This window comes from Ranitomeya variabilis, chromosome 4 (assembly GCF_051348905.1).
Source record: "Ranitomeya variabilis isolate aRanVar5 chromosome 4, aRanVar5.hap1, whole genome shotgun sequence".
Taxonomy (NCBI): Eukaryota; Metazoa; Chordata; class Amphibia; order Anura; family Dendrobatidae; genus Ranitomeya; species Ranitomeya variabilis.
Genome location: NC_135235.1, coordinates 319,061,531 through 319,076,321, shown reverse-complemented (window position 1 = coordinate 319,076,321; position 14,791 = coordinate 319,061,531). Strand labels below are relative to the sequence as shown.

At 44.0% G+C, this 14,791-nt stretch overlaps 1 protein-coding gene across 2 annotated transcripts in view; it reads right to left on the bottom strand.

Annotated features, from left to right (window-relative positions):
- The window catches only part of DDX6 (DEAD-box helicase 6), a 53,274-nt gene that overhangs the window by 21,896 nt on the left and 16,587 nt on the right, over positions 1–14,791 (bottom strand). For both annotated transcript variants that reach the window (XM_077250461.1, XM_077250462.1), the window contains exon 2: positions 5,434–5,904. In XM_077250461.1, coding sequence (XP_077106576.1) covers positions 5,434–5,630 — 197 coding nt within the window. In that variant the 5' untranslated portion in view covers positions 5,631–5,904. The remainder of the gene's footprint in view (positions 1–5,433; positions 5,905–14,791) is intronic.

Sequence of the window (14,791 nt, the reverse complement as noted above, 5' to 3'; positions counted from 1 at the left end):
CAGTTTAGGTCAGTGTTCATGACTCCACCATAAGGCTACTTTCACACTAGCGTCGGGCCCGTCCCGTCGCAGTGCGTCGGGCCGAGGTTACCCACGCTAGCGTTCTCTGCGCCGCACAACGGGGGCAGCGGATGCATTTTTCCAGCGCATCCGCCGCCCCATTGTGAGATGCGGGGAAGTGCGGGGAGGTGGGGGCGGAGTTCCGGCCGCGCATGCCCGGTCAGAAAAAGCGGACCGTCGGCAGCAAAAAACGTTACATGTAGCGTTTTGCGCAGCCGACGGTCCGCCACAACACGGCGCAACCGTCGCACGACCGTTGCGATGTGTCAATGCGTCGCTAATGTTAGTCAATGGGAAAAAACGCATCCTGCAAGCACTTTTGCAGGATGCGTTTTTCAGCCAAAACGACGCATTGCGACGTATTGAAAAAAAACGCTAGTGTGAAAGTAGCCTAAGAAAGACTGGGCAAAAATGGCCTGCATGGCAGAGTTCAAAGACAAAATCCGCTACTGAGCAATAAGAACAAAGGCTCATTTCAGCTTTGCCAGAACACATCTTGATCCCCAAGACTTTTGGGAGAATACTCTGGACTGACTAGACAAGAGGTTTAACTTTTTGGAAGAGGTTGAATTTTTTTGGAAGGTGTATGTCCCATTACGTCTGGCGTAGAAGCAACAGCATTTTAAAAAAGGAACCTCATACCAACAGTAAAATATGGTGGTGGTAATGTGATGGTCTGGGGCTATTCCTATGCTTCAAGACCTGGAGTGACTGCTACAGTAAGGAGGGAAATAGGAGAGCAGGGCAGGCCAGACAGGTGCTGGTAGTGGGGGACTCAATTATTAGGGGAACAGATAGGGCAATCTGTCACAAAGACAGGGATCGTTGGACGGTGTGCTGCCTACCTGGCGCTCGAGTCCGACACATCGCTGATCGGGTGGACAGATTACTGGGAGGGGCTGGTGAGGACCCAGCGGTCATGGTGCACATTGGCACAAATGACAAAGTTAGAGGTAGGTGGAAGGTCCTTAAAGATGATTTCAGGGAATTCGGCTGCAAGCTGAAAGCAAGGACCTCCAACGTGGTATTTTCCGAAATACTGCCTGTACCACGCCAGAGAGGCAACAGGAGATTAGGGAGGCTAATAAGTGGCTCAACAATTGGTGTAGGAAGGAGAGGTTTTGGTTCCTGCAGAACTGGGCCGACTTCTCAGTGGGCTACAGGCTCTATGCTAGGGACGGGCTGCACCTCAATGGGGAAGGTGCAGCTGTGCTGGGGGAGAAAATGGCTAGAAGGTTGGAGGAGTGTTTAAACTAGGGATTGGGGGGGGGGAGGGTATTCAATTTATAGGAGGGGAAGATAGAGACCTGGGCACAAATAAGGAAGTTGGGGGTGGCGGTGGCATGTGGGGGTGGGGTTAGAACAGTTAAATTAAGAAAGAATAGAGGTACAGAGAGGAACATCAAGTGCATGTATACTAATGCCAGAAGCCTCGCCAACAAAATGGACGAATTAGAATTAATGTTGTTGGAGCATAATTATGGCATGGTGGGGATATCTGAAACATGGCTGGATGAGAGCCATGACTGGGTTGTTAACTTGCAGGGCTATAGTCTGTTCAGAAATGACCGTACAGATAAGCGAGGGGGAGGGGTATGTCTATATGTAAAATCATCCTTAAAACCCATCCGGCGTGATAATATAGGTGAATTTAATGAAAATGTAGAGTCCCTGTGGGTGGAGATAAGGGGAGGGGGAAAAATAATAAATTACTGATAGGGGTTTGTTATAAATCTCCAAAAATAATGGAAGCAATGGAGAATATCCTCGTAAAGCAAATAGATGAAGCTGCGACTCATGGAGAAGTCATTATTATGGGGGACTTCAACTACCCTGAAATTGATTGGGGGACAGAAACCTGCAGTTCCAGCAAAGGTACCATAATCGGTTTTTGACAACTATGAGAGACAATTACCTTTCACAACTGGTTCAGGACCCAACAAGGAGGGGGGCACTGCTAGACCTAATATTAACCAACACTCCAGACCGCATAGCAAATATAAGGGTTGGGGGTCACTTGGGGAATAGTGATCACAAAATAATAAGTTTTCATGTATCCTTTAATAAGATGTGTGGTAGAGGGGTTACAAGAACATTAAACTTCAGGAGGGCAAATTTCCAACGGATGAGAGATGATCTTGGTGCAATTAACTGGGACGATATCCTGAGACATAAAAATACACAAAGAAAATAGGAGACGTTTATTAGCTTCCTGGATAGGACCTGTGCACAGTATACACCGTATGGGAACATTCTAGAAATAGGAGGAAACCAATATGGCTAAATAGAGCTGTAAGGGGCGCAATAAGTGACAAAAAGAAAGCATTTAGAGAATTAAATGAAGTAGGTAGTGATGAGGCATTAAATAAATACAGAAAATTAAATTCTGTAAAAAGCAAATCAAGGCAGCAAAGATTGAGACAGAGAGACTCATTGCCAGAGAGAGTAAAAATAATCCCAAAATATTCTTTAACTACATAAATAGTAAGAAACTAAAAAATTAAAGTGTTGGCCCCTTAAAAATAGTCTGGGGGAAGTGGTGGATGAGGAAAAAGCCAATATGCTAAATGACTTTCATCAGTGTTTACACAAGAAAAACCCATGGCAGACAATATGATCAGTGATAACAAAAATTCCCAATTAAGTGTCACCTGCTTAACCCAGCAGGAAGTACGGCGGCGTCTAAAAATCACTAAAATTGACAAATCTCCGGGCCTGGATGGGATACACCCCCCGAGTACTGCAGGAATTAAGTACAGTCATTGATAGACCATTATTTTTAATCTTTAAAGAGTCCATAATAACAGGGTCTGTACCACAGGACTGGCGTATAGCAAATGTGGTGCCAATATTCAAAAAGGGGACAAAAACTGAACTCAGAAATTATAGGCCAGTAAGCTTAACCTCTACTGTGGGTAAAATCCTGGAGGGCATTTTAAGGGATGCTATGCTGGAGTATCTGAAGAGGAATAACCTCATGACCCAGTATCAGCACGGGTTTACTAGGGACCGTTCATGTCAGACTAATCTGATCAGCTTCTATGAAGAGGTAAGTTCCGGACTGGACCAAGGGGACCCAGTAGATGTAGTGTATATGGACTTTTCAAAAGCTTTTGATACGGTGCCACACAAGGTTGATACATAAAATGAGAATAATGGGGATAGGGGAAAATATGTGCAAGTGGGTTGAGAACTGGCTCAGGGATAGGAAACAAAGGGTGGTTATTAATGGAGCACACTGACTGGGTCGCGGTTAGCAGTGGGGTACCACAGGGGTCAGTATTGGTCCCTCTTCTTTTTAACATATTTATTAATGACCTTGTAGGGGGCATTCAGAGTTGAATTTCAATATTTGCAGATGACACTAAACTCTGCAGGGTAATCAATACAGAGGAGGACAATTTTATATTACAGGAGGATTTATGTAAACTAGAAGCTTGGGCTGATAAATGGCAAATGCGCTTTAATGGGGATAAATGTAAGGTCATGCACTTGGGTAGAAGTAATAAGATGTATAACTATGTGCTTAATTCTAAAACTCTGGGCAAAACAGTCAATGAAAAAGACCTGGGTGTATGGGTGGATGACAAACTCATATTCAGTGGCCAGTGTCAGGCAGCTGCTACAAAGGCAAATAAAATAATGGGATGTAATTTTACCTCTATACAAGTCACTAGTTCGACCACACTTAGAATACTGTGCACAGTTCTGGTCTCCGGTGTATAAGAAAGACAGAGCTGAACTAGAGCGGGTGCAGAGGAGAGCGACCAAGGTTATTAGAGGACTGGGGGGGTCTGCAATACCAAGATAGGTTATTACACTTGGGGCTATTTAGTTTGGAAAAACGAAGACTAAGGGGTGATCTTATTTTAATGTATAAATATATGAGGGGACAGTACAAAGACCTTTCTGATGATCTTTTTAATCATAGACCTGAGACAGGGACAAGGGGGCATCCTCTACGTCTGGAGGAAAGAAGGTTTAAGCATAATAACAGACGCGGATTCTTTACTGTAAGAGCAGTGAGACTATGGAACTCTCTGCCGTATGATGTTGTAATGAGTGATTCATTACTTAAAATTTAAGAGGGGACTGGATGCCTTTCTTGAAAAGTGTAATGTTACAGGGTATATACACACTAGATTCCTTGATAGGGCGTTAATCCAGGGCGTTAATCCAGGGAAATAGTCAGACTGCCGTATGTGGAGTCGGGAAGGAATTTTTTTCCCCAATGTGGAGCTTACTCTTTGCCACATGGTTTTTTTTTTGCCTTCCTCTGGATCAACGTTAGGGCATGTTAGGTTAAGCTATGGGTTTAACTAGATGGACTTAAGGTAGTCACACTCAGCGACGCTGCAGCGATATAGACAACGAGCCGATCGCTGCAGCGTCGCTGTTTAGGTGGCTGGGGAGCTGTCACAGACAGCTCTCTCCAGCGACCAACGATCAGGGGAACGACTTCGGCATCGTTGAAACTGTCTTCAACGATGCCGAAGTCCCCCTGCAGCACCCGGGTAAACATCGGGTTACTAAGCGCAGGGCCGCGCTTAGTAACCCGATATTTACCCTGGTTACCATTGTAAAAGTTAAAAAAAAAAAAAAACACTACATACTCACCTTCTGATGTCTGTCACGTCCCCCGCCGGCAGCTTCCCTGCACTGAATGTGTCGGCGCCGGCACCCGGCAGTAACAGCGGTGACGTCACCGCTGTGCTCTGCTTTACGGCCGGCACTGACAGTCAGTGCAGGGAAGCTCTCGGCAGCAGCGCGTGCATTTAGCAGCGCTCCTGCCGAAAGCAGTTTAACCCTGTGGACGCCGGGGGACGTGACAGACATCAGAAGGTGAGTATGTACTGTTTTTTTTTTTTACTTTTACAATGGTAACCAGGGTAAATATCGGGTTACTAAGCGCGGCCCTGCGCTTAGTAACCCGATGTTTACCCTGGTTACCATTGTAAAACATTGCAGGAATCGTTGCTTTTGCTGTCAAACACAACGATACACGCCGATCTGACGACCAAATAAAGTTCTGGACTTCTAGCTCCGACCAGCGATATCACAGCGGGATCCAGATCGCTGCTGGGTGTCAAACACAACGAGATCGCTATCCAGGACGCTGCAACGTCACGGATCGCTGTCGTTCTCGTTGTAAAGTCGCTCAGTGTGAAAGTACCTTTAAAGTCTTCCTTCAACCTTAATAACTATAACTATGAAGACCTGTATCTCCAAAGTCAGACTATACACAAATCCTGCAGACCTAGAAGAGTGGACCGCCATATATGCAGCTTTACAACTAGTGGGATATACAGCTAAATATGCTTAGGTTTACTAGTCCGTACATTTAGAAAGCCATAGTACCGGACAGATACTCACTTAATAGCGCTGCTCATGCTCTGTGCTTGCTGCTGACTTCCGTTATTGATTGTGCTGGCGTTTTTCAGCTGGCTTATTTGCTGTGTCTGCATTCCCCCACTTCCAGGGCCTTGATTAGGCTTCACTGGGCCCCTCAATTGCCCATTCTGACTGGACAGACCCATTAAAACAGGGTTCTCTGTTCTTGTGGTGCTCATTTTGTTTTCTATTAAATTGTCCCTTTGAAGGTTTTTTGCAGCTTCAAAGTCAAGAGTCAGTCCAGAGACTGTAATAACAGTTTATAGAACTCTTCCAAATGAAGAGATAAAGTCTTGCTCAATAAATGAGTCCTTGTTATTGCAACGCAAACAAGTGCTTGTTCTTGGTAAAGTCTTTGAACTGTGAAGTCACTTGTTCTGATGCACCAAATCAACTTTATATATAAAAAAAAGCCCTCGGATGTAGATTTGACACGAGATTTGTCAAAGCAACCTAAAGGAAAGGGAAACAAAAATTAGTATGGAAATACATAAGGGTCTTTTTATTAACTTACCCCAAAAGCCTATGGAGGGCATTTGTCACGGCCCCACTCTTAGAGGCCCCCAGCATTTCTATTCTGTGGTTAAGACTGCTTAAGGACCTTTGATGACATCACGGTCATGTGACTGATGCCAAAAGGTCCTTTAACTGCAGGAGTCTAGTGGAACTGAAGAGGAGATTGGCTGGAACATCCAGTATGCGCATTGTGTGACAATAGGATAAGTAAATAAATGTTGATTTTTTTGTTAAATAAATGTGTATTCATGGAAAAAAACAAAAACACAGCATCCCCTGAAAATAAGCCTTAACCAAATCTTTCAGCGCGAAAAATAATCCAACACCCATTCTTATTTTTGGAAAAACACTGGTAGCAGCTTATATACAGAAATGTACCCAATACTAGTGCAGACCCAAACCTGCCAACACAAGCTGGGCTGTGGGGTCGGTAAGCCTAACCTCAGACTCCAGAGCACAGCCTCGCTACTGAGCATGTGCATAAAGTGCAGCACAGATTTACTTCAACGAAAAGCCGAGATCCTTAGATCAGAAACAGAACAGACATTTATAGGACATTTCAGAACATTCCCAAATTATGAAAACATTTACAGCACATCCTCCATTGTAATAATGTACCCAATTTATTGTATATTTTTGGAGTTGATCCATTTTATACTGACTCCACAGCCCTTAACACAGGTTACTATAACAGTTACTGCAAGCCTGATATCCCAGTCACTTCTCATAAGCACTAGCAAGATTAACTTCCCTTAAAAGGGTAATCATCCTTGTTGTAGAAGGATAGTGTCAGATAGCGCTTTTAAAAACGAGCAATTTTTCAATTAACTGAATATGAAAATTTTAAGCCGTTCTTGATATGTTAAAGGGAACCTGTCACCCCCCCCCCAGGCGTTTGAAACTAAAAGCCACTTGTGCAGCAGTAATGCTGCATTCTGACATGGTGGCTCTTTTAGTTCTGGGTGCTGTAACTAGAGAAATAATCCGTTTTGTAATTTGTGAGAAAATACCTTTCTTCAGTCCTGGAGGCAGGCCTTTCCCCCCCTGCTGCAGACGCCACACCGCCGTCAGTCATGTCTTCTTGGCGCCGCCTCCTCAGCGCTGTTTTAAATGAGCCGGCGCCTGCGCTCTTTTCTCCTGCCTTGAGCCGTGAGCGCTGCCCGTCCTCTGTCCTCATATGCAGTGTAGCTGACTGCGCCTGTGTGGACGCCCTGCCTGTGAATACCAGCCCCACAATGTGAATAAATCAGAAGACACTGCGGGGCTGGGATTCACAGGCAGGGCGGCCGCACAGGCGCAGTCAGCTAGACTGCATATGACGGGCAGCGCTCACTGCGCCTGCCCAAGGCAGGAGAAAAGAGCGCAGGCGCCGGCTCATTTCAAAAACAGCGCTGAGGAGGCGGCACCCAGCGCCAAGAAGACTTGAGCGACGGCTGTGTGGCGTCTCCAGCAGGGGGGGGAAAGGCCTGCCTCCAGGACTGAAGAAAGGTATTTAGAACAAATTACAAAACCGATTATTTCTGCAGTTACAGCACCCAGAACTAAAAGAGCCACCTGGTCAGAATGCAGCATTACTGCTGCACAAGGTGGCTCTTTTAGTTTCAAACGCCTGGGGGGGGTGACAGGTTCCCTTTAATACGTCTCTTGTGTACAGCCTGTAGCCTAGGAGGCCGACCACCACTTATGTGGCTTGTAAGCATTGTGCTGAAGTACTTGGGATTAATAGACAACAGAGCTACAGAAATCCTGGCCAGCTTCAAAACAGCACTTACAAGCTCCACATGGAAGAGCTATAAGCACTGTGCATGTTCTGCTGTCTCAGAGTAGAGCTGGGCTCCAGGGCTATATAACAGTTTTATACCGTATTTTTGGGGATTATAAGATGCACTTTTTCCCATTAAATTGGGGAGGAAAATTATTTTGAGTCTTATAATCCAAATGTAGTTTACCAGAGAAAGGGGGCACGGCCGTGATGAAGCGGGGTCAAAGGAGTCAGGGTCACTGCTACATGAAGAGGCAGGAGTGGAGTGATGCTGCGACCCCCAGAATGGGAGGAGTGTGTGACCTGGTGGTCATTAGGATTTCAGAAAATGTCTGACTTTCCACTGATTTCCTGGCAGTGGGCTTTGGGAAAAAGTCCACAGAAAATGGCACACGTGCAGATTGAGATCTCGGGGGCAGGCATGCAATGGGATCATCAATGGGAATTGCAGGGACTTCCAGCAGCAACGATCCCGCTCCGACTCCCCTCTCCTCCTCCAGCAAGATACCATAAATTTGGACTATAACACGCACTATATATATATATATATATATATATATATATATATATATATATATATATATATATATATATATATATATATATATATATATATATATATATATATATATATACACGCAATATATATATTAGTATTTTCCTTCCTAAAATTTGGGGTGACAAAGTAAATGAGAACAGCATCCAATCCAGTTCAATCCAATCTCTGAAGAGGCAGTTTGCATATTTTATTTCCCAGAGGGGCATTGCACAGCGAATAAGGCTCCTTACCTTATCAAGCCAGAGCTGGTATGTCACTCTTCACAAGGAGAAACCTTACCCCTTAGACCCCAGTCCAGAGCCTCTCACCTAGGCAAATTAGTTCTCATGCTTTGCTCTGACGAGGGCCAACAGCCCGAAACACCGTGTCTGCGAATTGAGATACTGATTTGGCTTTTATCCTAAGTCATATTGCATGACTCGTTAAAGGGTTGATTGTGACTTGTAGGATCGCTACTTCCAACAGGTGGCGCTATAGAGTTCAAGTCCTCTTTTTCTCTGAAGAGGCAACTTGCAATCCAGGTATAGAAATTCATAAAGAGCTTTATTGCGCCATGTGACGCATACAATATTTCGACCTGCAGCAGGTCTTTAGCAAGACTTGATAAAAACCTGCTGCAAGTCAAGACTTGGTATGCGTCACATGGCGGAATACAGCTCAATCCTACACCTGGATTGGACGCGGTTCTCATTTACTTTGATTGCTGCCACATTTCCAAGTGGGTTCCTTGAATCGAGAGCGGGCGTCCACTTAGTGAGTGCTGTCACAGCCTTCCCTCTTGTATGTGTCCAAAATTTGGGGCGAGTCTTATGGTCCGATGCATCTTACAGTCTGTAAAAGATGGTATGTTAATATCTGGACTGAAAATTTTAACAAGCAATAAACTGCAGAAGTGGCTATATTTACAAGCCCTATCCAACAATACCCAGTTATGAAGGGAATAACTGACCCCTTCCCAACATAACGTACTAGCATGTGAGGTCAGTTCTGTTTGCATCTTTCAGACGATGACTTATTCAGCCATTATCTGCCTCCAACAGCCATGTGCAGAACCAACATTGCAGCTACCTCTGTTAGCTCTTTAAATGCTGCTGTAAATCACCTTATCCCTCTTATTAAAATGTATATATTCTAAAAAACTAAAAGACATGCTATTTTGCCCATGGCTGTTTAAAGGTCAATGTATCAAAATATAAAATTTATTGACTCCACGGGTAAACAAAACAAAAAAAAAAATAAAAGCCAGAATTGTGGGCTTTTGGCCACCCAAACACAAAAAATGTAATATAAAAGCAACCAGCACCTTCACTACTCCAACATGGAATCAAAATATTAAACTGCCGTGCCAAAATCAATACCAAACACATCCAAAGTGACCTAAAAATAAAAAACCTGACTTGAAAATGGCAAGACCATTTTTTTTTGGCTTCCGAATATCTAAATGTGTTTTTTTTTTTTGTTTTGTTTTTTTACTTTGAATTGTGAAAAAAACAAAACACACATGCATGTTTGATAGTGCTGTATTCTCATTGACAGGCAGAATCATGATTGATTTCGGGATGGCACATATCTGTTTCAGTCCTTTCTGTAACACTCTCAAAAGAGAATAGAGCACATGTCTTAACTCTTACCCGTGGGCCAAATCTGGCCAGAAGAATGATTACATTTGGCCTGCGACACTGGCACTGCTCCTCTGCATCACAGTTTCAACTGGGGAGGAAGACTGTTCGGAGGCCACGACGCCGGGCGGAAGACTGTGCGGAGGCCACGACATTGTGTTGGGGGGTCACCATACTATGCCAGGGGAGTGAGGGAGGTGGGGTACAGTAGGGTCATCATACCGTGTGTGGAGGGTACTGTGGAGGATCACTGTGGTGATATACTGTGTTGGGGAAAACACTTTTGTTCGCATCATAATTTATGGGGGCAATGGTAACTGTAGGGGCATGAATAGGTGGAAAATTATTTTTTAAGGGTTTCAAAGCTGTGCGATATACTCTTGGTGTCCAAATATTAAGGGTTTTTGGGGAGAGGGGGGGCCCCCAATTAGAACTTTTGCTATGGGGTCCCATGTTTTTTATGTATGCCCTTGCATGTGAGGAAATGCTCCGTGATTTGACTCTTAAAACCTATTAAAATTTACTTTGTTCATCGTTATATTTGATAAGGAGACACATTTTTAACACATTTTGAGGTTGACACGCGACTTTGTCAAAGTTTTTAATGTGCTAGAAGTAGAAACTGCATCTCACACTATTCACTTATTCCAGTTCACCCATTCAAAAGAATAGCTGCTGGACAAATCTGTAGGCTATAGGTTTACAGTGACCTTCATTTCAATCTGCAACATCACATCTTAGCCTTACAGTTTGCACACGTTGCAAATTCGTACACAGTTTTTGAAAAATCCGCATGTAAAACACAGTGCGTTTTACCAGCGGATTTAGTGCGGATATCACCTGCGGATTCCTATTGAGGAGCAGGTGTAAAACGCTGCAGAATCCACACAAAGAATTAACATGCTGCAGAAAATACAAAGCAGCGTTTCCATGCGGTATTTTTCGCACCATGAGCACAGCAGATTTGGTTTTCCATAGGTTTACATGGTACTGTAAACCTGATGAAAAACTGCTGCAAATCCGCAGTGGCGGATCCGCAGGCAAATCCACAACGTGTGCACATACCCTCAAGGTTAACATGTTGAGAACAGGCCACAACAAAGAAAAGACTGTTGGATTTTTAGTTTAGTGTCCTCAATGACTGTGCAGCAACAAAATTGTCACTGGTTAAAGGGCCACTGTCACCCCCTCCAGCCGCTATAAACTAAAAGAGCCACCTTGTGCAGCAGTAATGCTGCATTCTAACAAGGTGGCTCTTTTAGATTTAGGTTCAAGTATTCCCAAAATAAAGCGCTTTGATACTTGGCCACAATACCGGTCTCTAGCCAGGGAGGCGGGTCCTCACTCCCCAGCTTGAACCACTACTCTGCCGTCACTCAAATCTTCATGGGATTTCGGCGCCGCCCCCTCAGCGCTGTTTACGTTTCAAAACCGGCGCCTGCGCTGTGTACTACTGTGCTGCGCAGGCACAGTGAGCTCTGGCCATCTGACGTCCCAGCCAGGCTTGCAGACTGCGCCTGTGCGGGCAGTGCGGCCACCCACCTTTGGAATCCCAGCCCTGCACCGTGTTATGCATTATGCAGAGTGCGGGGCTGGGATTCACAAGCAGGGCGGCCGCACAGGTGCAGTCTGCAAGCCTGGCTGTGACGTCAGATGGCCAGAGCTTACTGCGCCTGCGCAGCACAGTAGTACACAGCGCAGGCGCTGGTTTTGAAGCGTAAACAGCGCTGAGGGGGCGGCGACGAAAGCCCCTGAAGATTGGAGTGACGGCAGAGTAGCGGTTCAAGCTGGGGAGTGAGGACCCGCCTCCCTGGCTAGAGACCGGTATTGTGGCTAAGTATCAAAACGCTTTATTTTGGGAATACTTGAACCTAAAACTAAAAGAGCCACCTTGTTAGAATGCAGCATTACTGCTGCACAAGGTGGCTCTTTTAGTTTATAACGGCTGGAGGGGGGTGACAGTGGCCCTTTAACCTTAAGGCTATGTTCACACATTCAGGATTTGTCCAGTTTTTTCAGCAGTTTTCGGACGTAAAAAAAAAACAAAAAAAAAAAACCACATACATAAGCATCCCATCAATTTTAATGCATTCCGCAATTTTTTTTTGCACATGCTGCTTTTTTCCGGCGAATAAAAACGCATCGCGGTAAAAAAAACGCAGCATGTTCATTAATTTTGTGGATTTTTTGCGTTTATCGCTATATTATTGTATTGGGAAGCTCCGGAAAAAAATCGCGAAAAATCCCCAAAAAACGCATGCGGAATTCCTGGAGAAAAAGTCCAGTTTTGTTCAGGAAAATTGTGCAGACATTCCTGAACGTGTGCACATAGCCTAAGAGTTCCCAGAAGACGAGCAATCCCTTTAAAAAAGGATCAGTCATCTGAAAACGAATTATCGAGACAAGGGCCAGCTCCAAAATATTGCCGAGAAGGAAACCCAGATTTTAGTATTCAATTTAACAGCTTTTTAGGGTTCTGGTGAGGAGTTTCTAGCTGCGATGGAGCAGCTACATTTCCACCAGAGGGGCATATGGATGCTTTTACTTATGGCAGAGCAGACTACAAATCTAACCAAGTGTGGGCAAAGCGTGTAGGGAGTGAAGATAATATTTCCAAATTGCTACGCTTTCATCACAGCCAGGAAAACAGAAGTGATGAATAACTGCTATTAATGACAGCGCAAATATTTAGTTTACCACCCAGGAAAGTGATCGCAAGGACTAGTGGTGTGGGCAAGGGAAGGGATTTATTGAAAAGAAAAAAAAAAAAGTTTGCATTAGATTAGTAATTGACTATGTAAACGTTTACCCTTATTTTGACTAGTAGAGTGTTCATATTACATTACTCTCTGAGCTACACGCAAGTGTTTGATAACCTCAGCCATATGCAGCAGGGATCTGGGCTTAGAAGAATATTTAATAATGGAGGCGTCTAATTGTGGTTGTGTCATCCAATTAAAGGTTTACACTTCCATTGGAGTAAACATAACATTCAAAAGTTCTAATTGGTGGTGGGGTGGTGGATTTTGAGTCCTAAGCCAAGGAATGCCTGGATAGTTTCATGGGGGTGCGCTTTTTGGGGCTACTGTGTTGGAACACATACACGTCCTTTTAGATTTAGCTTTAATGAAAGTAATTTTAATTTTGCTTCTTGTCTCACACATTATCAGTTGCCGGTCCCATGTTGGTGTTTCGGTGTTCTTTTTTCTAGATTGGGTTATGGTTATTGGTTCCCAAGCTCTTGGCTGCATGAGTTCTTTTAGTTTTACAGAATTGGACCAGCTCCATTTAAACTTGTTTTCCAGGATTGAAAAAAAAAAAAAAAAGTTTAATAGCCAATTAAAAAGAAAAGCACTATATACTTTTCTTTGCATGCATGTATTTATGGCCGTGTCATCCAGGTCAAGTGAGCGGTGACTCAATGGGAAGATTGCTAGCCGATTGGGAGCTCCACACATCAAAGCCAAGCCGGACGACGCTCAAATATGGACGAAATCCTGATCTATCAGCTACAAGTGTCACACAAGTACCGGCAATTATCATGGAAGACTAAAGGATATCAGCACCAAATATTCACCAATTATGGAATAAAAGCTCGTCGTTTGGCCAGATGTAATAAAGCTTGCGGATGTTTCAGACAGGTCATGTTCACAGAGGGTGAAGCCCCCATACTAGAATGTGGTCACATAAGACACCCAACTGACTATCACCGCATATACGTTTACAGAGGAGCGAGTGATCTGAAGTGAATGTGACATTATGCAATAAAACCACCACGTCAGATGCCCAAACCACACAGATAATTCGGACTAAGGCTAAAACTTGAGAATTGCAGTGTTTGAAATCTGCAGCATGTCTATTTCTGTCACCCAGAGAAATCAATGAGACAGGGCAAAAAACACAACATATGGATTTTTTAGAAGAAATCTTTAGGCAAATCCCACATGTACTATGCACCAAAGAACTATTGCCCTGAGAGCAAGTTTTGGCTGCAGGGGAGGGAAAAAAAAAAATTGCAAAAACGCTGAACATAACATTACTGCTTTACCCAGAAGTGCAGCCATGTTTCTGAGAAAACAGCTCAGCGCTGCAGAGAAGAAGTGTCCATTAAGCAGATGTCTCTCACATTGAGTCACAGACCTCTACACTGGTGTATAAGGAAGAAAGCTAGTCAACCTGAGACTTGCGCAGGAGCAGCCAGAATAATAAGAGGTAAACAAAGCCTAACAAATGTCTCAGTAAGGCTAGGTGCATAGGAGCGGATTTGTTGTCGAAGAAAAATCAGATCAATTAGGCAAAGGATACTGATCAGAGTGTGATCTGATTTTCTCAGATAAGACAAAAAAAAAATCCTCCATCTTCTCCATTCTGTGCTGCACTTAGATGTCATCTGAGTGCAGACCGATTGTTTCCATGGACTCACTGACCTGGATTGCTAAGTGTGAACCGAATATCAGATCAAACACTGGCACGCTGCTTCCACCCCCCCTCCCACACACACACACACCATTATGTTTATGGATGAACCATTTCAAAAATTAGAACCAATTCAGAAACAGCAATGGTATTCTGTACTTCAGCACCGTCAAAGTACCCCAAATCCATTCAAAAAACATCGACACCTGAAATTTTTTTTTTGTAGACCCGTGTAATAGTATCATCTGCACCTGCCCTAAAGCCAAGGGCACACTAGTGGTAGCAACTGTCAGCACATACACTCTACAGAAATGGGCAGTTTCTTGTGGTTTACTATACAGATACCCTGGATGTTCAAACATATTTGTCACAAAAGGAAAAAAAAAGTTTTCCCTTCTTAAATACAGGACTAATGGATAGGGGAGAACTTCCAAACTTTGAACAACCCCTTTAAGTTGTTTGCACCAC